The sequence below is a fragment of the Ostrinia nubilalis genome, chromosome 28, assembly GCF_963855985.1.
Source record: "Ostrinia nubilalis chromosome 28, ilOstNubi1.1, whole genome shotgun sequence".
In the NCBI taxonomy this organism is placed as follows: Eukaryota; Metazoa; Arthropoda; class Insecta; order Lepidoptera; family Crambidae; genus Ostrinia; species Ostrinia nubilalis.
This window is the reverse complement of record NC_087115.1, coordinates 1,568,518-1,593,935: the sequence shown is the minus strand read 5'-3', so window position 1 is coordinate 1,593,935 and position 25,418 is coordinate 1,568,518. Positions and strand designations below refer to the sequence as shown.

The 25,418-nt window shown below is 42.3% G+C and overlaps 3 protein-coding genes and 1 long non-coding RNA gene across 4 annotated transcripts; 2 read left to right on the top strand and 2 right to left on the bottom strand.

Annotated features, from left to right (window-relative positions):
* Positions 1 to 201: 201 nt before the first annotated feature.
* LOC135085258 (uncharacterized) lies at positions 202 to 3,037 on the top strand. The gene is made up of 4 exons (XM_063980008.1): positions 202 to 276; positions 849 to 882; positions 1,360 to 1,410; positions 2,469 to 3,037. Exons 1-4 carry the CDS (start codon positions 250 to 252, stop codon positions 2,909 to 2,911), a joined length of 555 nt encoding a protein of 184 aa, XP_063836078.1. The 5' UTR covers positions 202 to 249; the 3' UTR covers positions 2,912 to 3,037.
* Positions 3,038 to 5,742: 2,705 nt separating this feature from the next.
* LOC135085534 (protein rtoA-like) lies at positions 5,743 to 8,787 on the bottom strand. The gene is made up of 3 exons (XM_063980315.1): positions 8,732 to 8,787; positions 8,376 to 8,409; positions 5,743 to 7,281 (listed from the first exon to the last, which is right to left on the bottom strand). The coding sequence occupies exons 1-3, from the start codon at positions 8,759 to 8,761 to the stop codon at positions 5,786 to 5,788; spliced, it is 1,560 nt and encodes a 519-aa protein (XP_063836385.1). The 5' UTR covers positions 8,762 to 8,787; the 3' UTR covers positions 5,743 to 5,785.
* A 7,748-nt stretch (positions 8,788 to 16,535) lies between these two features.
* On the bottom strand, positions 16,536 to 21,660 carry LOC135085138 (putative per-hexamer repeat protein 5). Its single transcript, XM_063979893.1, has 4 exons — positions 21,631 to 21,660; positions 20,909 to 20,939; positions 19,084 to 20,637; positions 16,536 to 18,544 (listed from the first exon to the last, which is right to left on the bottom strand). Exons 1-4 carry the CDS (start codon positions 21,658 to 21,660, stop codon positions 16,536 to 16,538), a joined length of 3,624 nt encoding a protein of 1,207 aa, XP_063835963.1.
* Positions 21,661 to 24,049: 2,389 nt separating this feature from the next.
* LOC135085430 (uncharacterized) lies at positions 24,050 to 25,092 on the top strand. Its single transcript, XR_010260111.1, has 3 exons — positions 24,050 to 24,455; positions 24,643 to 24,781; positions 24,867 to 25,092. It is a non-coding gene; the product is annotated as an uncharacterized LOC135085430 (long non-coding RNA).
* Positions 25,093 to 25,418: the final 326 nt, after the last annotated feature.

The following is a 25,418-nucleotide window of genomic DNA, read 5'->3' as shown; positions in this document are numbered from 1 at the left end:
AGAAGAAGCAGCCCAAGAAACTCAGTCACTATTGTCAGCTCCATTTCAAGGGTTTTCAGTCTTATAGTTTGGGAATCTCTGACTTTAACAATGGACCCAATATTTAACTTTTTGGACGTCACGTGTACTCAAGTGTATGGAAATGTTAATTTTTTAAATATAAATTGTATGTTTGTACAGATTGTGTCGTTAAACGTATATAAATGTGTTTGGTGTATTTCGCGACCCTGTCGCCATTTAAACGTCACCATGAAAGTATTCGCCGCTCTGTGTTTGGTAAGTTTGTTATTCAAAATCAAGTTATTTACAGGGCCTAGTGTGAGTTTTCATCAAACGCGCTCACTAGTGAGTGCGTCAAAAAATGACATATTTATGACGGATTGTACAGCGCCCCTAGCGAGAAACGTTCAAAAACTAAAATTTACATACATTTATTAAAACTCATTTTCAAACATTTTGAAAACTTACACTCAGCCCAAAGGTGTCCCAAAAAGTAGTGTCAAGCCGAAACCCAGAGGTAGAGCATCACTAGGGCTACCCAAATCACCGTGACTTTGATAGTTTTCGAGTGATTTTTTTTACAACATAGAGGATTTTAGTTTACATTCGTGTTATGGATGTAAGTAAATACTTCTGAATCAGCTAGGCCTAGTATTCATCTAATGATAATAAAAAAAATCAGGTATGTAACTTGACTATTCGCGCCACAGTGACCAAAAAAGTGGCTAAGCACAGAAATTTAATACAAACATGACTCGAAAACTATCATAAACTAAAATAACAGACCAAAAGTTTTTTTAGGAAACTAGCTTAATGTTATTTTTCATTTTATGTTTCTATTTTTTCAGGTCTTCGTTGCCGTTCAGGCCTTCCCCCGACCAGGTAGGAATAAAAAAGTAACGCATTATTCATCGTCATCATCATTTCAGCCATAGGACGTCCAGTGCTAGACAAAGGCCTCCACCAAGGATTTCCACAAAGACCGGTCCTGTGCCGCCCGCATCCAGGCACCTCCCGCGACCTTCACCAGATCGTCGGTCAACTTAGTGGGAGGACCTTCCGGCTCGTGTTCATCATTCGTGAAATTTCCTGCCCCAGCGGCCATCAGCTCTGCGAGCTATCTGCCCCGCCCACTGCCACTTGATTTTAGCGATTCTGCGGGCTATGTCAGTCACAATATTTCTCCTGCGGATCTCCTCATTTCTGATTCGATCACGCAAGGAAAATCCGAGTATAGCATGCTCCATCGCCCTTTGGGTGACCTTGAGCCTTCTTTATGAGGCCCATTTATGAGACGGTTAATTTTGAAGTATTTAATAACTACATAGGTACTTAGTTTAAATGCATTTTTGGTTTCAGATTCGGAACATTTCACCTACGATAATAACAATGGACAAGTGTCCGGCGAACGTAAGTAACAACTTTTTGATAAATTTATCTATTTTAAAACTTTTTAACCGACTTCAAAAAGGAGGATCTTAATTCGGTTAGTATGTTTTTTGAATCATACCTTTGCCATGTGCCTTTATTTTCTGATAAACAATAAATAATATCGTAAAGTCACATGAAATCCAGTGTTTTTGCGTGAATGAGTACCAACGGAGTGCTACGGAGTACCTAACAAACATACCTATATACATCCTCACAATTCGCATTTACCTACGAGTTTATAATACTGAACTGCAAAGAAAAAAGGTCGGTTAAAAAATATTCTAAACTAGCGGCCGCCCGCGACTTCGTACGCGTGGATCCCGTTTTACCCCCTTCATCTATCTTACGCGGTTTAGATTTTTTCATACAAATGTTTTTTCCCGCTAACTCCCGTTCCCGTGGGAATTTTGAAATATCCTGTTGTAACTAAGCTTTGAGTTTACTAAGGTACCTGCATGCCAAATTTCAAGCGTCTTACTTAAGCGGTTTAGATTTTTCATACAAAAGGATTTTCCCGCTAATTCCTGTTCCCGTGGGAATTCCTAAGTATACTATAACCTGCCCAGGAGTATGAAGAATAATTGTACCAAGTTTCGTTAAAATCCGTCAAGTAGTTTTTGTTTCTATAAGGAACATACAGACGGATAGACAGACAGACAGACAGACAGACAAAAATTTTACTGATTGCATTTTTGGCATCAGTATCGATCAGTAATCACCCCCTGATAGTTATTTTGAAAATATATTTCATGTACAGAATTGACCTCTCTACAGATTTATTATAAGTATAGAAGATAATATTCAAAAGTGCCTACCCCTACCTTCTTCTTGTCGTGTCGACAACAAACCTACACAGCGTCAGCTCAAAACTCCGCCTCAAGAGTGGCGTTTGTCAGTAGCCTTCATTAAATCTTCCTGCGTGCAGTTATTTAGGCACGCAGGGCACCCCTACTGACCTAGCTTTCATTTACTAAATAAAATGCGTAGTTTTTCCAGTGACACAACGTAGTTGACTATTAATTATTTCTTTCTTACAGATTCGTTGACTGACGTCGATGGTGTCACCAAAACTGAAGGGCTTCCTCAAAACTCCCCCGTTATAGATCCAGCACCTGTTGCTGTTCCCCTTGATGACGTTAACGATGGCGATGATGATGATGTGACAACTGTCACAAGAACAGGCAGCTTCCAACAATCCAGCTCATCATCAAGCACTAGCACAGACGCTGATGGTAACCAAATCGTGTCAGGCACATCTGATTCCCTATCTGGCGAGGTTAACGGACAGTCTGTCAACGATCACGGAAAAGTGTCTGGAAACCAAGTGGTTAATGTGAACAAAAGCAACTCTTCTCTTGATGGCGTTAACGGTGTTAATACCGTTAAGAACTACAATTTGAGCGGGACAGACGCTAGTGCGGTCGACGCTGATGGAGTGACAGACCACCAAGTTCATGTTGACATTGACAGGGACGTGTGAGGCGACAGATTGGAAAATGATTGCAGTATGAAATGTACAAATTCAGGTTTTTTGTTGCTTAGTGTAGACCATTTTTGTAATAGCTAGACCTACGAGTACACCATTTAGGGACAATAATATGTTTAGAAGAGGTGGAAGAAACTCAGTCACCTTTGTAAAGAACTAGTAAAAACCTTAAGTAATTTATCGAAATAGAAATAAAAAAGTACGCGATAAAAAAGTAAATATTTTGAAGAATTGACATCTGTCATTAGTAACCTGACACTGGACAGCCGCTTATTCGCCAATGGTCATAGATAAGAAAAAAAATTAACATTCAGATGTTTATTTTAAAATTACATGCTTGGTAGCTAAGTAATTAAGTCACTGATTAATTTTTATACATGCAAATGTTCAAATGTGACCTTGTTATTATAATTTTATATTAACATGATTTTGTATTATTTTTACCCCTAACACACAACCCGATCGAACTATAGTTCCAAAATACTGAACTGTCCTATCCATGACATTGACAGCGGGGCGCCACCGTCAATACCGGATCGCTGGTTCCGATTTTTGCCATGTTGGAAACCATATAGTTGAACGATGGTAGCGCCCCCCTGTCATTGAGTTTGGTGGGACAGTTCAGCGTGGGTCATCTATAACTGCGTACCCGCTGGAATGTGTTCTCTCTTCGCCCCGTCCATACCAGAGCGTCGATGTGACGTCAAGGCAGCCAGGTACGCAGTTAACTCGACCGGGATGTAGACTGCTTGATCACTTGTGTAAAATAATAGACAAGTTACTAAACGTGACAGCTTTAATTTTTAAATCGCTTCACTAAGTATTGCGGTATTTCGAACTGCAGGTTCCAAGTTCTTCAAGAACAGTGGAATTATACAAAACGACCGGCCGCCCGCGACTTCGTATGCGTGGACCCCGTTTTAGGTACTCCCTTCTTAGGGGTTGAATTTAGCAAAATCCCGTCTTTGTGAGCACCTACGTTTTAAAAGGAACTCCCATGCAAAATTTGAGACTCCTAGCACTTGTAGTTTCTGAGATTTCGTGATGATGAGTGAGTCAGTCAGTGACCTACTGCTTTTATACATACGAGATGTAAGATTTGGCTGATATTTTAGATAGGTAAGCCTACTTAATTTTGGTCCCATAATACACAGAGTGCGTACAATGACAACATTTTCTTGTATAAAAAACAACTGGCCTAATTTAAAATTTTCCTGCACTGATGGAATGAAGGTGCAGTGAATCATCAATGCAACTGCAGGGTACAGAGGGCTTAGTGTGAGTTTACATCAACCGCGCTCACTAGCGTCAAAAAATGACATTAAATGTATGACGGATTGTACTGTACAGCGCCCCTAGCGGGAAACGTTCAAAAACTAAAATTTTCATACATTTTGATGTAAACATGTAAACTCACACTCAGCCCACAGGTGTATGCACAGAGGTGTTAAAATTCAAACTAATTATATTTGAAAAGATTAAGTTTAATGAATTTATAAAAATACCCTTAAAAGCTTAATATCAAAAGTTTGTAAGTCCTAAATATCAACGGCGGACAATGATTGGTTTACTGCATTCTTAACGCGAACGAACTATGAATTTTATTCTAATCCATGAAGTCCAAAATGATGACTTTTTGGAGAATCTGCAGAATTTGTGAATAGTTTCTGTTTTTCTTCAGGTATAAAATGTAAAGCTTGCGTGGTTCAATAAGATCAGCAGAGTAAAATATGACCCCTACCGATCTCTTGGATGTAGTAAGAGGCGAATAAGAGAGAAATCTAGGTACGAAGAACGAACATCAGGCTTGGCTTCCCCAACAAGTCTGGTCAGTATAAGAAGTTTCGACGCCTCCATTTCGCGTTTCACGCCTTCGTTCGTTTCAGCCGAAAGACGTCCACTGCTGGACAAAAGCTTCCCCCAAGGATTTCCTCAAAGACCAGTCCTACGCCGCTCGCACCCATCACTGGGGCAGAAAAGTTCTTGAGTGACCACGAGCCGGAAGACGTAGCGTGGGAAGGCCTCCCACTAGGTGGACCGACGATCTGGTGAAGATCGGGGGAGGTGCCTGGATGCGAGCGGCCAGTGGAGACTAAATGACCTGATGATGTGATGATACATGAATAGTTTCCAATGAACAAGCAGACGAAATTAAGAGGGTATAAAAACACTTTGCTTTAAAAAAGATTTTAACTAGAATGGTTTTAATAATATCACTTAAAAATGGCAGGAAAAACTCGATAACATTCGGCTGTCTATTTGTCATTTATTCAACAAAAAGAGTTCGAAACTCGATCGAGTTAACTGCGCACTTGGCAGCCGTGACGTCACATCGACGCTCTGTGGCGAACACGGGAAGGTGTGCGGGTGAGTGCGAGGGAGAGTCGCATTCAGCTAAAGCCTGGTCCGTGAGCACGTAGAATCCCGTCCAATGACCCCAAGCTACCCATCCCTATCGCTCGCGCGTAATTATGTTGCTGTCGCGACTGTGCGACGGGCGCCCGCAATGAGTGTGCGAGCGCGACAGCAACATAATTACTCGCGAGCGATAGGGATGGGTAGCTTGGGGTCATTGGACGGGATTCTACGTGCTCACGGACCAGGCTTTAGGCGCAGTTAGCTCGATGGGGTTGCACGTGTCAATTATTGTGCTCATGCTAACAGTTGTCTCTACTAGGAATCGAAACCGGTACCCCATTACATCGTACTCGACGAAAACTGCCCTAATTGCAAAACAGCTACTTTTCAGGAGATACATTTTTGTGTTTGTAAAATTTATCGTTAATGACAGTTACCTCGAACGAGTTATGTATAAAAAATCAGCCTTAATAAATTAATTTTCTTTATTTTTAACAAATAAAAATCAGTCTAGCTTGTGATGACCGTTTGACTTTCTTGCCTCTCAGACTTGGACTCCTCAGACTTGCTTTCCTTTTTAAAAACCTTAACAGTGCTTCCATTTGCGTTCTTGGTTACTGAAGCGGACTCAGCGTTGAGGTTATGCGCTTTAGATTCGCTCTCTTTAGACACGTAGCCATTGGCTGTCTTTGCATAAGCGCTGGCAGCAGCTGCAGCATTTGCTTCGGCTACTGACGAAGCCTCAGTCTTGGTCATGTCATTAGTTTTGGTCAGTTTCGATGCTGACTGAGTTTTAGAATCATTTGAATTGGAAGATGTAGTTTTATACCCTGTCACGTTGTCAGCAACTATCTCAGCGTCAGCAGTAGCAGACGCGCCGGCTTTGGCAGAAGTAGCAGCAGTCTGTTCTCCGTTGGCATCAGCATATGATATAGAAGTGCCAGTACCAGCAGTGGCTCCGCTAGACGATGAGCTACCAATTTTGGTGGTATCACCGTTTTGGACGATACTCCTTCCGCTACCAGAATTTGAAGATTTAGACATGTCAAGCGACTTTGAAATCTTTGTAAAATCGCCTCCAGATTGGTTATTATTCGAAGCAACTCCGCTGGATTCCGTACCAGTGTTGCCAGCTCCAGTACCGGCATTTCCTCCATTATCTCCAGAGTTGCCACTTCCATTGTCTGCGTGGCCTCCGCCATCGCTTGGATTATTCGAGCCAGTATTGCCAGTGCCAGAACCTGAGTCTCCTCCATCATTACCGGTGTTGCCAGCGCCAGTGCCTGGATTCTCCCCGCCATTACCAGTGCTGCCAGATCCAGTTCCTGAATTGCTTCCATTATTGCCAGAATTATTCGCTCCAGTGTTTCCAGAACCAGTGTTACCAGTTCCTGCATTACCATTACCAGGATTGCTCGATCCATTAGGGTTTACAGTAGCAGGCTCCTCAATTTCTTCGGTTGTAGTCGTGTAAATTATCTTCTTAGTAGTTTTGGCTTTATGCTGCTTAGTTTGGTTTGCAGTCTTTCTATTGACTGTCGTAACTTGCAGTTGATTATTATTTACATTATTGTTTTGAGTGTTTTGGTTATTATTATTCTGCTCAGATCTCTGATGGTTCTCTTCTTTCTTCTCCTCTTGGTGTTGTTTTCCCTTGCAGCCTCCTTTTGCTTTATGTTCCTCTTTTTCAACTTTACCATGACATCCTTTTTTCTTACCATGACCTACTCTGCCATGCCCTGCCTTTCTCCTGCCCTTTCTTCTAGCCCCATGATGACCTTTTCCCCCTCTATGTCCATGTCCTCTATGTTTCCCATTAACTTCAGAACCAGAACCCTGGTTATTCGAAGACTGAGTGCTGGTGGTGGAAGTGGTTTCCTCCTCCTCGTCGTAGTAATAGTCATCTTCCTCATCTTCTTCAACTTCTTCTGTAGTGGTGGTGGTGATGATTTTCTTCACCGCGGGTTGAGCACCAGTTGTTGTTGCTGCAGTTGCTGTTTGAGGCTCTGGAATTGAATTTAAAGTTGCTTCATTAAATGTTCAGGTTTTGATTGATGTAAAGTAACTTTTGGAGTGAATATTGCAAATAAAACCTAACTTGTTTCTATCTGGATGGATATTGGATATATTTTGTCAGTAAACTGAATTCAACTAAATAGTGAAATTCTAGAAGAAGATAGTAAAAGTTATTTTGTGTTCTGTCATCATCATCATCATCATTTCAGCCACAGGACGTCCACTGCTGAACATAGGCCTCCTCCAGTGACTTCCTCATCGCTACTAAGAAGAAGTAAGTAAGAACTAAAAAGAAGGCGCCGCCTTCCTGCTACCTTTATCAGGTCGTCGGTCCACCTTGTGGGTGGACGTCCCACGTTTGTGTTCTGTGCAGTCGTGTAAAGTGATCAAAACTAATATCTGTAGCTACTATGATAGAAACGTGGAGTTGTACGCGAATTTTTGCGAGGTTGAACCAGATAACTGGACTAAAACAAGGAAAATTAAGGTGGTATCTATTGAAGGCCAAGGCAATCTCTGTAGCTAAGACATCGGAGTAAGTAAGTTCAACGGTTCAACCCCCTAGGCCAGTGGTTCTTAACCGGTGGTCCGCGGACCACTGGTGGTCCCTAGAGGCATTCTAAGTGGTCCACGAAGTGCACTTGCACGCCTTGGTCAAAACTACTTTTAACTGATTTTTGCAGTCAAACTGGTTTACTTTTGACCGATTATGATTATGAGGTGGTCCCTGACAAGACAGAAATTTGGTAAAATGGTCCCTCATGACTTAAAGGTTAAGAACCACTGCCCTAGACAGTGGAAAACATGACATTTGTAATTTCGAAATAGTTCCACGGAGCGCAGTAACAATGCATGTAATAAAAATTAGTTACATTTCAATAAAAAAAAAACTTGTTACAATGACTAATGACTGATTTTTCCCATGGCTTCGCTCGCGTACCTTTAGACCTCTATTTTTTCGCCTTAGGATGTTAATTTTGGAAAATTGTTTCTTGGCGGATGTCTAACTACCTATATGCGTGCCGTTCAGTGGTTTAAGATGTGTTGATAGATCAGTCAGTAATAGCTGATCTTTCGACTTTACCTGCCCGGGGCGCCGCCCTCACCGCCACTAGGGCCTGAAAAAAGAATGATAATAATATGTTTAAAACCAAAAAAAGATAATTAAAGTGTACCCATTATGTATCACTTGCAAATGCAAATGGTTTCACATAAACTGACTAAGTATATTGCGCACTTATCCCCCTTTAAAAAATGGGAAAAAACTATTCTTATGGATTTTCCCCATAATCTCTATACCCTAAACCGAAAAACGTTTTTGGATATTTGCTACGCTCATAATTATTACCTATCATAATTGTTTTCTGCGAATAGGCTTTTTAAAAGCGCTTTTATATTTCTATATCTACACCGCTGGTCTTAATAATGCTGAAAACTCACCACCAAAAACAAAAGTACCGGCACCCTCATCGTCCCGTAGCCCGCAACAGTTTGCGATCAACATTCGTCAACCTCTTTTATAACCTTGGTAAATAACTGCTCAATCTGTACAAATATTTGTGGAAACGTCTGGTGACATCAGCTTTATTGGATCATTGGCTGAAGGTAAATGATTTGACGTCTTCATAATTTTAGACTTGGAGATTGAGAGCATTTTATTTATAACTAGCGGCCGTCCACGACTTCGTACGCTTGAATCCCGTTTTACCCCCTTAGGGCTGCAGTTTCGTAAAATCTGTTTTAGCACCTACGTTCTACCATCCAAAATTTGAGACTCCTAGCACTTGTAGTTTCTGAGATTTCGTGATGAGTGAGTTAGTCAATCAGTGACCTTTCGCTTTTATAAATATAGAAGATAATAAATGGACCAAAAGTAGACCAGACACTATTCTTCTTCTTCTTTTCGTGTCGACAACAAACCTACACAGTGTCAGCCTAAAACTCCGCCACAAGAGTGGCGTTGTCAGCAGCACTCATCAAATCCTCCTGAGTACAGTTGCTTGGGCACTCAACCCACGACATCAGGTGCTTCATCGACTGGGGAACGAAACCAGAATCTTTATTCATAATACTACTACTGACAGTTGTAGTTATGTTTACTGGTTCATCATCATTATCACTTCAGTCACTGTACGTCCACTGCTGGACATAGGCCTCCCCCAATGATTTCCGGATTGGTCGGTTGGTAGTGGCCTGCATCCAGCGTCTTCCTGCTACCATTATAAGTTGTCAGTCCACCTTGTGCATGGATGTCTCACGCTGCGCTTTTTCCGGTAGGTACGTGGCCTCCACTCCAGAGCCGTCAGTTCTGCGTGCTACGTGCCCTGCCCATTGCCACTTCAGCTTGCTATCCGTCGGGCTATGTCAGCGACTTTAGTTCGTTTACGGATCTCCTTATTTCTGATTCGATCTCAAAAAGAAACACAGAGCATAGCCCACTCCATAGCACGCTGTGCAACTTTGAGCTTCTTTATAAGCTGGCGGAGAAGAGTTTAGAATAACATTATAACAGAAGAAAGAAATGACAGATATCGAAGTTTTTTGTATAACTGATAGTGCCTGGAACCCCATCTCTGCAAAATTACAATAATTTCAGTCACCGCTATCTCAAAGTCAAAGTCAAGATTTCCAGTCCTTTCCAGGGCGCTTATACACGTTCCCAAATATAGCTTGCCTTACCACCACTTCGGGACAACATATGGGCTGGTGCTGAGAAGAAGTGGCGGAAGAAACTCAGTCACCTTTGTCCGCCGGTTATATAGAACTAACGGTATTACTAATTTAACTAACTGTTCAGGAGCAGGTCTCTGAATTTACCACGCATTCTCATAGCACAAAAAATAAAGTAAAGTCATCCTGTCCCCTACACTACATGGCTGGCTATGTGTAATATAGTGCACACCCAATGACATTAAAAAGTATTTCATGCAAATTATTGTGTATTTACATGATAATAAGTACTTAATCAAATAATAAATATACTTTTTACTTGTTTTTTACTGAAACAAAAGGTTTTTACCCGACTGCGCCAGAAGGAGGGTTATGTTTTTCGAGTGTATGTATGTGTGTGTATATTTCTTTGGCACGGCCTACAGCCTAAACTGCTTGACCGATTTTTAGCGTGAGAGGTGTCGTTAAATTCGTCTTAATCGTGAGAGTGACATTGGCTATATTAAAATTTAAAAAAAGCAAAATGGCGGATTCTAGGCGCCATAATGTCTTCCAAAAAGTTTTTTTTTCTCAAAACCTATCGAGTGGGGTATCAAAATAAAGGGCTTTTTGAATAGCTATTGAATAGCAAAAATGTATGTTATTTAACTAAAAAGATTATTTTTAGTTAAATAACATACATTTTTGGAAGACATTATGGCGCTTAGAATCCGCCATTTTGCTTTTTTTTAAATTTTAACACCTTTGCTGCGGCAGTAACTTTCTAATACTTTCCATTCCTTCGGTACAAGGTCAATAAACCTGGTATTAAAACTTACATTGTGGCGGCACAAGGCTTAAAGACCTTGTAATATTTAAGATATATTAATTTTATTTTTGGCTTCATGTTAATAGATATTGTGTTTTTTTTCTTTGAATATTAATAATAATGCATTTATTGACATACACATGAAGGCGTTCGTGAATAACTTGTTTAGTATAAAAATTATAGCTATATTCAAAATACAAGGCTTATGCACCCTGTGCCGCTCTGAAGTAGGGAAATCTGGTAAGTATTCTAGGGATGTGAAATACAAATATCGATAGTTTAAATTAAGTTTTAATAAAAATTTAAAAAAGTAACAAACAAAGATGTTTTAATAATTTAGTCTAAATATTTTACAAATAAGACATACGTGCATAAATACTTAAATAAGCTACATTTAAAGAAAACATATTATTTAATAACATTTAGTTACAACTTCAAATGTTTGTCACGAAAAACATTATTTAAATTAGCAATAAATCGTGTAGCAAATTAAATTATAATCAATTTGCAGTTTTGATTTTGTTTGTTTCTCTTGACGCCATGTCGACATGTGCGTTTCTTATGAATGCGAGGCAACACTGGCTGCATGAAGCTAGCGTGGGGTGCGGTACCAGGTGCGCAGGGTACAAGGTGCTTCGACCTGGTTTCGCATTGTGAAGACATTTTATTACTTCCGTGCGGTACCAGGTCTAAAAACCTGGTATTAAGGTAGGTACATCATTGGATTCTATTTTAAGAATACATCATAGATATATATTCATCACTTTCCTACACCGGACCCAATTGAAGTTATGCCTTTCGCACGACAAGGAAGACTATAATTTTCTTAGCCGCACGGTAAGCGAGACGTACACAAGGTCTATAGACCTGGTTTCGCACTCAACGTGTTAATATAGCCAGTGGCAACCTAGTGTTCACAAATGCAGTCGGAGGCTCCAACAAAATAATTAGTCATTGATTTGGGTTTTTTAAAACTTAACTGCACAGATGGCCCACGCCTCCTTTTAAAGGTCTTAGCGCCTCCCCTGGGGGGCGCGCCCTCACTTTGGGAACCCCTGGACTATAGAGTTACTATCATAATCATCATCAGGCCATTTAGTCTCCACTGCAGGAGCACGCCCTCTAATTTACCAGAGGCAAATGGAGGATTTAACCTACACTCCCCACGCTGGCCAGACGGGTTGGGGAGGCCTGATGTTCGCATGTTTGTCCCTTAGTCGCTTACGACATCCACGGGAAGAGTGGGAGTGTTCTATTTATCTGCCTATAGTAATTCATCATCATCATTTCAGCCATAGGACGTCCACTGCTGAACATAGGCCTCCCCTAATGCTTTCCACGTTGATCGATTGGTAGCGGCCTGCGCTTCCTTGCTACCTTTACGATGTCGTCGATCCACCTTGTGGGTGGACGTACCACGTTGCGTTTTCCGGTACGCGGCCTCCATTCCAGAACCTTGCTGCCCCATCAGTTCTGCGTACTATGTGCCCTGCCCATTGCCACTTCAGCTTGCAATCCGTCGGGCTATGTCAGCGACTTTAGTTCGTTTACGGATAGTAATCATAATAATATTATTTTGATTACCAGTTACACATGTATACCCACGTAATACAGTTAATTTATGAATGCGTCTATTTGTTCATATGTTTTACTTTTATTAACATTTGTGCATAAGTACGAGTAGCCATGTTTTTTATGTCACTACAAAATACTTAAGGATTTTCTTCGTTCGTTCGTTTCAGCCAAATGACGTCCACTGCTGGACAAGTATTTCCAACGACCGGTCCTGTGCTGGTGCTTCCCGCGACCTTCACCAGATCGTCGGTCCACCTAGTGGGAGGCCTGCCCACACTACGTCCTCCGGCCCGACAAAGCCTTCCCCTTCTTACTCATTTTTTTCATTGTCTGGAAGAGATTGCTTTATAGCGATAAGACTGCCTAAATTATTATTGTACTATAAGTGTGTACTATAAAGAAGTGTATAATATTATAACCTGCATAATTCCCAAACTTATTATGGCAGAGGGCGGGGCACATTATAGCTCGTAGACATGACGTAGGTTATCTTAATCTTTTGTTTTAGGCCAGATCCGGGATAAAATATTTTTTATACATTCATGTTCTGTCAAATAAAAAGATCTGGGATAAAAGGAATAGAGTTCTCCACTTAGGCCCAGAACAGACTGTGAAACGCAACTGCAACGAAACTGCAACTGCTAGTTACTTTTGAGTTGCATCTAAGTTTCTGCCATAGAGTCCGTTGAGAGACCGCACATGAGGCGACCAGTTTGAAACTTTCAGTTTCATCCCATCCCAACTAATATTATAAATGCGAAAGTAACTCTGTCTGTCTGTCTGTCTGTCTGTCTGTTACGCTTTCCCGCTTAAACCTCGCAACCGATTTTGATGAAATTTGGCATAGAGATAGTTTGAGTCCCGGGAAAGAACATAGGATAGTTTTTATCCCGGTTTTTGAAACAGGGACGCGCGCGATAAAGTTTTTCTGTGACAGACAAAATTCCACGCGGGCGAAGCCGCGGGCGGAAAGCTAGTTCATCATAATCATCAGAAAGTTGCAGTTTTGTTGCAGTTGCGTTTCAACGTCTGTTCTGGGCCTTAGAAGTCAACCTCTTTTCTGTCATTCGTTTGTTGTCGGTGTGCTAAGAATGTAATAATGGTGGATTATTAGCTATTTATGTTTAATGTAATGTTGTGTGTTTAATGTTTTTTTTTTTGTGTTTTCTCTTCTTTTCATTTTCATTTGTGTTTTCGTGTCAAATAAAGGTTTTTCTATCCTACTTAGGCTGGGTTGCACCATCTTGCTTTACCCGTAACTACAACAATAACCGGTGTTTTTTGTATGGAGTTTGACAGATTTTTGACGTTTGTCAAAGTTAAAGTAAGATGGTGCAACCCACCCTTAGTGTTCCTGTTTTTAGCGAGAACCATAAAGTTAAACATTCCCTAAATCGATTAAGTTTCTGATTCTGAGTCGCTCCTAAAAATTTGGTAAGTGTTTGCAGTCACCCTGTATACCTACATAGAAGAGTGTTATGAATCTAAAAGTGTGGCCTAGTTCTTTATGTAGAAGAAATAAAGAAATATTATCGAAATGAAAGGGATTTAGACAAGAAAACAAGTTTTATCAACAAGTAATGTATATTTCAAACAATTTTATTACTGTTACAGCCAAAACGTCAAAACAATTTTCTTAATAAAAACAATCGAGAGTTTTGATACAAAAATATTATTTCAACAATATCTTACTGATCTGCCTTTGGCACGTATTTTGAAATGATGCTTAAATTTACTTCGAATAAGTTTGATTGGTCAAGTTCCAATATAAAGATCATTAGCCTTAAATCTACCCATAAGAATCGAACTCCTCCTATGTTCTTCTGATTAATTTCGTTGCAGGTCCAATGACAGAACTTTCCCCCGGGACAAACTTGACCTTCACTGGTTGGGTTATTGGAGGTCAAGCTGTAGATCCTGGCTACACAAGTTGCAGCGGTGGGAACGAGAGTTGGAAATCCCGTACTCTTAAGAGAATATTTGTAACCTGATCATTTCACAATACGGGCCTAGAAAACGGAACTAATATAAACATTTTTTATCGTTTTAAGCTTTAACGACCTTTTTGCTGCTGAAGCTTGAGGATTCGCTACCAGAGTTGCTGCTAGAGTATGAAGAAGATTCGCTGTAAGAAGACCCGTCAGCATCGCTTGAAGAGTAAGTGGAGCTATCAGCTTCAGTCTGACTGCTGCTGTCACTTTTGGACTGCGAAACTTCTTCGTAACTGCCTTTACCTGAACGGATTGATTTTTTAGATTTCGTAGCTGCTGCTGCCTGGCTGGCTGAAGCAGAATGGCTGGAGGATGAAGAGTAACTGGAAGCATCAGTGCAGTCAGATCCGGAGCCTGTGTTAGATCCGGAAGATGTGCTACTGCCAGAGCCGGTCCAGCTGCCAGATGAAGTGTTGGAGCCGGAAGATGTGCCAGATCCGGAGTTTGTGTTAGATCCAGAAGATGTGTCGCTTCCGGAACCGGTCCAACTGCCGGAACTAGTGTTTGAGCCGGAAGAAGTGCCAGATCCGGAGTTAGTGCCAGATCCGGAGTTTGTGCCAGATCCGGAAGATGTGCTACTGCCAGAGCCGGTCCAGATGCCAGATGAAGTGTTGGAGCCGGAAGATGTGCCAGATCCGGAGTTTGTGCCAGATCCGGAAGATGTGCTACTGCCAGAGCCGGTCCAGCTGCCAGATGAAGTGTTAGAGCCGGAAGATGTGCCAGATCCGGAGCTTGTGTCAGATCCGGAAGATGTGCTACTGCCAGAGCCGGTCCAGCTGCCAGATGAAGTGTTTGAGCCGGAAGATGTGCCAGATCCGGAGCTTGTGTCAGATCCGGAAGATGTGCTACTGCCAGAGCCGGTCCAGCTGCCAGATGAAGTGTTTGAGCCGGAAGATGTGCCAGATCCGGAGCCAGTGTTAGATCCGGAAGATGTGTCGCTTCCGGAACCGGTCCAACTGCCGGAACTAGTGTTTGAGCCGGAAGAAGTGCCAGATCCCGAGCTTGTGTCAGATCCGGAAGATGTGCTACTGCCAGAGCCGGTCCAGCTGCCAGAACTAGTGTTGGAGCCGGAAGATGTGCCAGATCCGGAACCAGTGTTAGATCCGGAAGATGTGTCGCTTCCGGAACTGGTCCAGCTTCCGGAGCCAGTGCTTGAGCTGGAGCCTGTAAATTAAGACAAAGACATAATGTGTTTATTGCATTTCAAAATCAAAATCAAAAATATTTTTTTCAATTTTCAAAAGTTTTTCTTTCTTTCTTTCTTTCTTTCTTTCTTTCAATTTTGACCACCAGTGGCACTTATGAACGTCAAATACAGTAAAAAAAGATAGCCCCTAAGGGGCACTTTACATGTCTCCTTATCTTTTGGGCCCTACCAGAGGGCTGAGTGTGAGCACAGAATAAGTAATAGTGGTGTGAGTTACAATCAAACGTTAAAAAAATGTATGAAATATTAGGTCTTGAAAGTTTCCACTAGAGGCGCTGTACAATCCGTCATACATTGTGAGCGCGTTTGATGCAAACTCACACTCAGTCCTCTGAATTACTTATTTCATGAATGTTTACAAGATCAAGTTATCAAATTATCCAATACATCATTATTACCTACTAGCTGACCCGGCGAACTTTGTTCCGCCTTAATGGCAATAAATAACGGGATAAAAAGTATCCTATGTCCTTCTCCTGGCTCTAAACTACCTCCCTGACAATTTTCAGCTAAATCGGTTAAGCCGTTCTTGAGTTATAAGTGGAGTAACTAACACGACTTTCTTTTATATAATAGATATAGATTTAGGTTAAGCATTAAATAAAATATGTTAGTTTTGTCACACTTGTTAAATGTTACTTGATACAAATTAAAGGTTTTTTCGTAGTCCTGACAAGGAAGCCTTATAGTTTGGATATGTCTGTCTGTCTGTCTGTCTGCCCGAGGTTTTGCTTGGAAACTATTGGCACTAGAAAGCTGTAATTTTGTGGAGGTATGTATATTAATCACGCCGACAAAAAGTATAACAAAAATTTGAAAAAAAAAAATAGTTTATTTTTTCAACACAGAAACACTCAGGTGCCTAATGTGGGTCATAGTGGCTTTGGCTACAAGTAGGAGCAAAGATTTCCTAGGATTTTTAAAATCGGTTAAAAATACGAGTTTTTCTATTTACTTGTTTTTTTTTGGTTATGGAACTCTAAGTTATGATACCTAAGTAATACCTGTATTTGAACCAGATCCGGTATTAGATCCAGATGATGTGTCACTTCCAGAGCCGGTCCAGCTGCCAGATGAAGTGTTGGAGCCGGAAGATGTGCCAGATCCGGAGTTTGTGCCCGATCCGGAAGATGTGCTACTGCCAGAGCCGGTCCAGCTGCCAGAACTGGTGTTGGAGCCGGAAGAAGTACCAGACCCGGAGTTTGTGTCAGATCCGGAAGATGTGCTACTGCCAGAGCCGGTCCAGCTGCCAGATGAAGTGTTGGAGCCGGAAGAAGTACCAGACCCGGAGTTTGTGTCAGATCCGGAAGATGTGCTACTGCCAGATGAAGTGTTGGAGCCGGAAGAAGTACCAGACCCGGAGTTTGTGTCAGATCCGGAAGATGTGCTACTGCCAGATGAAGTGTTGGAGCCGGAAGATGTGCCAGATCCGGAGCTTGTGTCAGATCCGGAAGATGTGCTACTGCCAGATGAAGTGTTGGAGCCGGAAGATGTGCCAGATCCGGAGCTTGTGTCAGATCCGGAAGATGTGCTACTGCCAGATGAAGTGTTGGAGCCGGAAGATGTGCCAGATCCGGAGCTTGTGTCAGATCCGGAAGATGTGCTACTGCCAGATGAAGTGTTGGAGCCGGAAGAAGTGCCAGATCCGGAGCTTGTGTCAGATCCGGAAGATGTGCTACTGCCAGATGAAGTGTTGGAGCCGGAAGATGTGCCAGATCCGGAGCTTGTGTCAGATCCGGAAGATGTGCTACTGCCAGATGAAGTGTTGGAGCCGGAAGATGTGCCAGATCCGGAGCTTGTGTCAGATCCGGAAGATGTGCTACTGCCAGATGAAGTGTTGGAGCCGGAAGAAGTGCCAGATCCGGAGCTTGTGTCAGATCCGGAAGATGTGCTACTGCCAGATGAAGTGTTGGAGCCGGAAGATGTGCCAGATCCGGAGCTTGTGTCAGATCCGGAAGATGTGCTACTGCCAGAGCCGGTCCAGCTGCCAGATGAAGTGTTGGAGCCGGAAGAAGTACCAGACCCGGAGTTTGTGTCAGATCCGGAAGATGTGCTACTGCCAGAGCCGGTCCAGCTGCCAGATGAAGTGTTGGAGCCGGAAGAAGTACCAGACCCGGAGTTTGTGTCAGATCCGGAAGATGTGCTACTGCCAGATGAAGTGTTGGAGCCGGAAGAAGTACCAGACCCGGAGTTTGTGTCAGATCCGGAAGATGTGCTACTGCCAGAGCCGGTCCAGCTACCAGAACTGGTGTTGGAGCCGGAAGAAGTGCCAGATCCGGAATTTGTGCCAGATCCGGAAGATGTGCTACTGCCAGATGAAGTGTTGGAGCCGGAAGAAGTACCAGACCCGGAGTTTGTGTCAGATCCGGAAGATGTGCTACTGCCAGAGCCGGTCCAGCTACCAGAACTGGTGTTGGAGCCGGAAGAAGTGCCAGATCCGGAATTTGTGCCAGATCCGGAAGATGTGCTACTGCCAGATGAAGTGTTGGAGCCGGAAGATGTGCCAGATCCGGAGCTTGTGTCAGATCCGGAAGATGTGCTACTGCCAGATGAAGTGTTGGAGCCGGAAGATGTGCCAGATCCGGAGCTTGTGTCAGATCCGGAAGATGTGCTACTGCCAGATGAAGTGTTGGAGCCGGAAGATGTGCCAGATCCGGAGCTTGTGTCAGATCCGGAAGATGTGCTACTGCCAGATGAAGTGTTGGAGCCGGAAGATGTGCCAGATCCGGAGTTTGTGCCTGATCCAGAAGATGTGTTACTGCCAGAGCCAGTCCAGCTGCCAGAACTGGTGTTGGAGCCGGAAGATGTGCCAGATCCGGAACCAGTGTTAGATCCGGAAGATGTGTCACTTCCGGAACTGGTCCAGCTTCCGGAGCCAGTGCTTGAGCCAGAAGAAGTATTGGAACCAGACCCGCTGTCAGATCCGGAAGATGTGTTACTGCCAGAGCCGGTCCAACTGCCGGAACTGGTGTTTGAGCCAGAAGATGTGTTTGATCCGGAGCCTGTAAAAATCGTGATACCTACTTTTAGTAATATTTTTATTTATTTTTATTTTGCATCTCTTAGGAAAGCTTACAGCTAACTGTTACACTACGTTTATAATTGACGCTAAAATGTTCCAATTATGATAGAAACCCAACCAGTGCAGGCCAAATTAGTTCCACGGAAAAGTTATAGTTTAATAATAATAAATCTTTCGACAATTTCACACAGCTCCAGCTAGCCCCAAAGTAAGCAATTTATATGCTTGTGTTATGGGTGCTAGCTTAACGGATAAACTACTTCTATACTTTTTTTAAATACATACATATTATACATAGTAACACCCCACCGGTTAAACTGTCATTAGACCATTTTGAAGGTGATTTCCCTCCAATGCAAACCGGAAAACGGGTAATTATTACCTTAAAGAAAGGATCATTATTATTATTAAAAAAAAGGATATACACCAAGTTAAGAAAGCATTAACTATGGGAACCTATCATGTGAACTGTTAGCTTCTTGCCAACAATTTACTCGTAATTTTAAACAAAAATCATACCTGTATTTGAGTCAGAACATGTGTCAGATCCAGAGCCGGTGTTAGATCCAGAAGATGTGTTGCTTCCGGAACTTGTCCAACTTCCGGAGCCAGTGCTTGAGCCAGAAGAAGTATTGGAACCAGATCCGGAGTCAGATCCGGAAGATGTGTTACTGCCAGAGCCTATCCAGCTGCCAGATGAAGTGTTGGAGCCGGAAGATGTGCCAGATCCGGATCCAGTGTTGGATCCTGAGGATGTGTCGCTTCCGGAACTGGTCCAGCTTCCTGAGCCAGTGTTTGAGCTAGAAGATGTGTTGGAACCAGATCCGCTGTCAGATCCGGAAGATGTGTTACTTCCTGAGCCGGTATAGCTGCCAGAACTTGTGTTGGAGCCGGAAGATGTGCCAGATCCGGATCCAGTATTAGATCCGGAAGATGTGTCGCTTCCAGAGCCGGTCCAGCTGCCAGATGAAGTGTTGGAGCCGGAAGATGTGCCAGATCCGGAGTTTGTGCCAGATCCGGAAGATGTGTTACTGCCAGAGCCGGTATAACTGCCAGAACTGGTGTTTGAGCTAGAAGATGTGCCAGATCCGGAGTTTGTGCCAGATCCGGAAGATGTGTTACTGCCAGAGCCGGTCCAGCTGCCAGATGAAGTGTTGGAGCCGGAAGATGTGCCAGATCCGGAGCTTGTGTCAGATCCGGAAGATGTGTTACTTCCTGAGCCGGTATAGCTGCCAGAACTTGTGTTGGAGCCGGAAGATGTGCCAGATCCGGATCCAGTATTAGATCCGGAAGATGTGTCGCTTCCAGAGCCGGTCCAGCTGCCAGATGAAGTGTTGGAGCCGGAAGATGTGCCAGATCCGGAGTTTGTGCCAGATCCGGAAGATGTGTTACTGCCAGAGCCGGTCCAGCTGCCGGATGAAGTGTTGGAGCCGGAAGATGTGCCAGATCCGGAGTTTGTGCCAGATCCGGAAGATGTGTTACTGCTAGAGCCGGTCCAGCTGCCAGATGAAGTGTTGGAGCCGGAAGATGTGCCAGATCCGGAATTAGTATTGCTTCCAGAGTTTGTACTAGAGCCTGATCCAGTCCAGCTGCTCGCGCCTGTGCTTGAGCCAGATCCTGAATTGCTGCCAGAGTTGGAGTTAGACCCAGAACTTGACCAGCTTCCAGAACTAGAATTGCTTCCAGAATCGCTGCCACTTGAAGGTGGTCCTACAACTGGTGGACCTATCACAGGTGGTCCTACCACAGGAGGTCCCACTACAGGTGGTCCTACCACAGGTGGTCCTACCACAGGGGGTCCCACTACAGGTGGACCCACTACAGGTGGACCCACCACAGGAGGTCCTACCACAGGTGGGTATTTTCCTTTAACCGTGTATTTTTCAGCATAAGCACTGCTAGCTGCATTTGATGAACTCTGGCTTTGACTGCTGGATCCAGAGTAAGTGCCGCCATATTGTTTAGCCACATAGCTGTTGGAACTGCTGCTGCTACTTGCACTGCTTTGGCTGCTTGCAGAAGTGTAGGACTGTTCCACGTATGGTGGCGGAACGTCAGGCCCGCATGGAACTCCTGAAAAATTGGGTTTTTGTACTATTTGGTTTTTATACGTCCCAGTTAAGGTTAGAAGAATCATAGATGGCGCTTTACAAACATTCTATAGATGGCGCTAAATATGTATGGGTTTGGAACAGTCATACTGTATTAAAAAAAAGCTAAAAGGTAAATACAGCTAGCCTCTATTTGTCATTGTTGCTATCAGTTACGAATTAGTTAATAATAAAATTTGTAAATGCTCTAATAGTAATGATTCTATTGTATGAAATAAGTAATTAATACTTACGAGGAGGCAAAGCTTGTACGGCTACGATAGCCTGCAAAAGAAAAAATATATATAGTTTAGTTTAGCGATACAAAATAAACCGCCTCTGTGGTCTAGTGGTTAGACCACCTGCTTCAGACGCAGAGGTCCCGGGTTCGATTCCCAGTGGGTGCAGAATTTTCTGTTCGGTTTGGTTGGTGGTAGGGCTTGTTCCAAGTCCGCATGGCTAGCTACCACCATCTTACCTAAGTCTATCGCCATAACAACAATGTTAACAGCATTGTTGTGTTCCGGCAGTTAGAGGTAAGATAGCCAGTTCCTCTGTGGTTGAAGATTCCGGGTGAAGCTCGCTTCCACCTTCGGCCTGATCATCACTTACCATCAGGTGAGATACAGGCCAAGAGCTTCCTCCTTGTGGATAAAAAAAAAACAAATATTACGGAGTTTTTTCTAGTTTCCACATGGAACACTCAATCAGAGCGCCATTGTCCATCTAAAGTAGTGGACAATGACTCTCTAATTTACCGAAAACCAGGTAGAGTAAAATTGAACCACTCCCAGTCTTTTACGGGACTATTCCCACCTCTCGTTCCCACCGCTGTAACTCCTGTGTAGCCAGGATCTACAGCTTGACCGCCAATACAAACCCAACCAGTTAGTTTTGACTCACTGAAGAGGAGGAGGTCAAGTTTGTCCCGGGGGGAAAATTGACCCTATGATGATGATAAAATGCTTGTACTCACCACAACTAAGAAAGCAGCTGAATAGATCATATTGGATCGATTTGTGCTTTGAACTTGTTACCTACGGCTTATATACCTTCAAAAACAATGGTTTTTCAAATCGCATTCTACCCTGTGCAAATACCACACTGTGATTGTACCCTGTGCAAATAGTCACTATTTCACACTGTGATTTGCAATTGTGTAAATATTTTCTTGTTTTTTTTTTTCAATAATATTCAATGAACTTATTATTTTATTAATTTATTAGGTACAATTCATTATTGTAATTTTATTGTTTACTGAAATCATACTAGATGGCTACATGTTGGTTTTATTGAAATCGTGTGAGTTATTAGTTTCTTTGTTGGGGTTTTTTATGAATAAGTATTGATATTTCATAAAGGGCAAAGAATTTCATTCTGAATGCTTAGGACTTGCCACACTGAAGGCGTCGTCTACCCTAGCCGAGTTGATGCTGATCCGTTTACGTTACCTGTACGGCTAGCATGTAAAACTTTCGAGTTCGAATCGTTTGCGTATTCGAATCGCCATCAAACGATTTAGTACAAAAACTACAACAGCGCCCTTGTGAATGTGTCGTAAAGTGAACTTAGTATGAGAAATGGTTGCACGAAACTTATTTTGAGAATCAAAATTGTCCCGTTATCGTTTAATTCGAAGGTTGATATCGAATTTTGTCGAATACGCAAACGATTCAAAGATGAAAATTGTTCATGCTAGAGGTACTGATTATCCGCGAGACGAGGCGTTTACGTTACGGTGCGGATTACTGTGCGTTGCAGTATGGAGTTTCATACAAGAGTTGATACGGTTACGACGGTTCCGTCGCGACGTTGCCCTAATCCATAATGTTGTTGATACATGACCTATGGGAAGACGTAGTGTGGGCAGGCCTCCCACTAGGTGGACCCAAAATCGCGGGCGGCGCAAGACCGGTCTTTGTGGAAATCCTTGGGGGAGGCCTTTGTCCAGCAGTGGAAGTCATTCGGCTGAAACAAACATAACAGGACCGTGGATCGCAGAACGCATACAGTGTGGCAGATCCTTTATTCTTAAGATAAAAGGATTATTGTATAGCAACAATAAGGTTAATAAACCAATAGAAGAAATTTTATTGTTCAAGTGTGAGTCGTGACCCCATGCTAAGGAATTAATTACTTAAGGTCTAACGCCAGTAGTCACAAACGATGCTTGCTTAAGTGAAGCAGCTAATTGAACGCACAGCGTTGAATAGAGCTCTGTGATTGGTTCGTGTGTCACCCTGTGCGTCCACGCGCACTGTGAGACCTCTGTGTTTGTGAATACGGTCGTAAGAGCCCGTTTACCTTTATTATCACGAAATCTCAGAAACTAAAACACTTACAAACTTGGCAGGTAGGTTCCCTAAGGCCTAATTCACACGAGAGCTTTTTTAACGTCCGTTAAAAAAGCGTTCAAATAGAACATATGCATATCCAAGTACGTGTTCACACGTCGGCGCTTTTAAAACGCGACGCTTTTTTATCGAGCAGTGTTGCATTTTCAACGCAGAGCGTTGGGAATAGGCCGTATGAAACTTTATATTATTATTCACACGAGCGTTAAAAAAGCGCCGGCGCTGCGATCAGTACGCCGCGCGCTCTCTTAGTGGTTGGACGTGTTTGTTCTGTTTTGTTTTTTGGGCGTGCTTGTCGAGAACGTCGATACGATGTAGTGGGTGGGATCCTGAAGTCCTTATTTTAGATGTTGAATCTCGGCCACTTCTATACGCAAAAACCATAGCTGGGCATTAACTCGTTAATCCGTTAATTAACGAAGTTAACATTTCTATTAACGGATTAACTTTTAAGTTAACTTTCAAAAATGTTAACGGACTCGTTAAGTTCCGTTAAATTATCCTTAGTCCGTTAATCCAGTACCTACTATTTACCAAAAAGATACAGCAGGCACGCTGAAAAACGCGTTCTGATGTCGTTCGGGTTTCCAGAACTTCCAGAACCCAAAATCGTAATCATTTGACAGTTCATAACGTACGATAAAGTCAGTTAAACAAAGAGTTTGACAGAATAATCGTAGATTCGAGATATTCTTGGAGTCGGTGCCAGCCTGCTCAGTGCCAAGCTCAAGAAATGTTCTAAATTTACCGGCACCGACTCCAAAAATATCAATCATGGTATACATTTGTCTTAAGTATCTCTGTTCATTCAGAGGATGTACCCAGAATGTCCTTTGTTTCTTTCTTCGTCTTCTAGCAACACAAATCGCTATTGCTAGTAATTTTGCAGAAACCATTCCCACGTCTTACTAAAGCGAGGGACGAGACGAAAGTGATTTAAAAGCGTTCGTATGAATGATCACATTGAGGACGTTATAAAAGCGCCGACGCCGGGTTATAACGCAACGCTGTTTAAACTCTCGTGCGAATGAGGCCTTACTCGCCAGCGATAATTCGATGGTTTTGTGATGTCATGTTGGTGAACATGTTAACGTATCCAACTTCACACTCTATGAATGGATGAATGAAAGAACGAATGCCGCTCCTTTCTAACTATATAGAAAAGATAGAGTAGGAAATAACAAAAATGTCAAAAATAACACTGCAAAATTTAAGTGTCCTAGAACAGTGCTTAAAGCTGAATTAACATGATGATTTTAAATTTGTATTGTTTATTTCTTGTCATTGCGACTTTGACGCAGCTGTTGTCATGACAACAGGTAACAAAACATGTTTTGTTGAAGGATTATTGATGAATAATTTTCCACAAAAAATTGGATTTTAACCACGATAGGAAAATGAGAACCTGCGCCTATCCGTTTAAACCGATTGTAGAATTTATGGAAAGGTAAGTTAAGTAAAAATAAACATACTATATGTGGTGGAGGAATTTCGATATTAAACGAATAATTTTGAGCTGGTTTTTTTGGATAAATACAACCTTTCCAGCATAACTTCCACGTGCCTAGCTAAAATTCAGTAATATGAGTGCTAGATTTATATTTTCTAGATACAATAAAGTTGTTTTTCTATAGATATGGCGATCTGAGTATGCCCACTGAAGGACCCCAAGAAAGAGCCAACAATAGTCAACGGTGGGTGGAACTAACGGACACGCGAACGTGAAATGCTGATGCCACCGGCGACACGAAAACTACTGAGAAATTGAGAAAAGTGTGTATAAATACCTACTACTTTATTCATTTTGATTGCTTTTATCTTATTTCGTCATTATTATTTGTAATGTTTATTTGTTAAGGTGTGGAGTGACTTTAAACAGCAAGAAGAAGGCACCTCGCATACACAGAGCTGCCAAGGGAACACTGGACTGGTGGCGGTCCAGGTTCTTCCCTGAAGCCAAAGGATTTAGAGCAGAGTGCTTGTAAATAACTACTTGTAAATTAAATCCATAATAAAGACCTAGGGTAACTGGATGGATATACCTACCTTATTATTGTAAAAGATATTATAACTAATTAAATACATTATATTGTTTTAATCTTTCATGGTCACTAAACATACATGGTAGCAATCTCGTCAGTAATAATAATTAAGTAAATACCTACATATCCTACTAATATCCTACTAAATATTAAAAATACGAAAGTTTGGATGTCATTATGTCTAGATGTTAATTACTCTTTCACGCAAAAAGTACTGAACGGATTTTGATGAAACTTTACAGTATTATTGTTTATAACCCAGATTAACATATAGGCTATAATTATGACGATCTGTGACAAACTAAATTTCACGCGGACAAAGCCGCGGGCAAAAGCTAGTTGAAAATAAAATGATTAATTTTTATTGA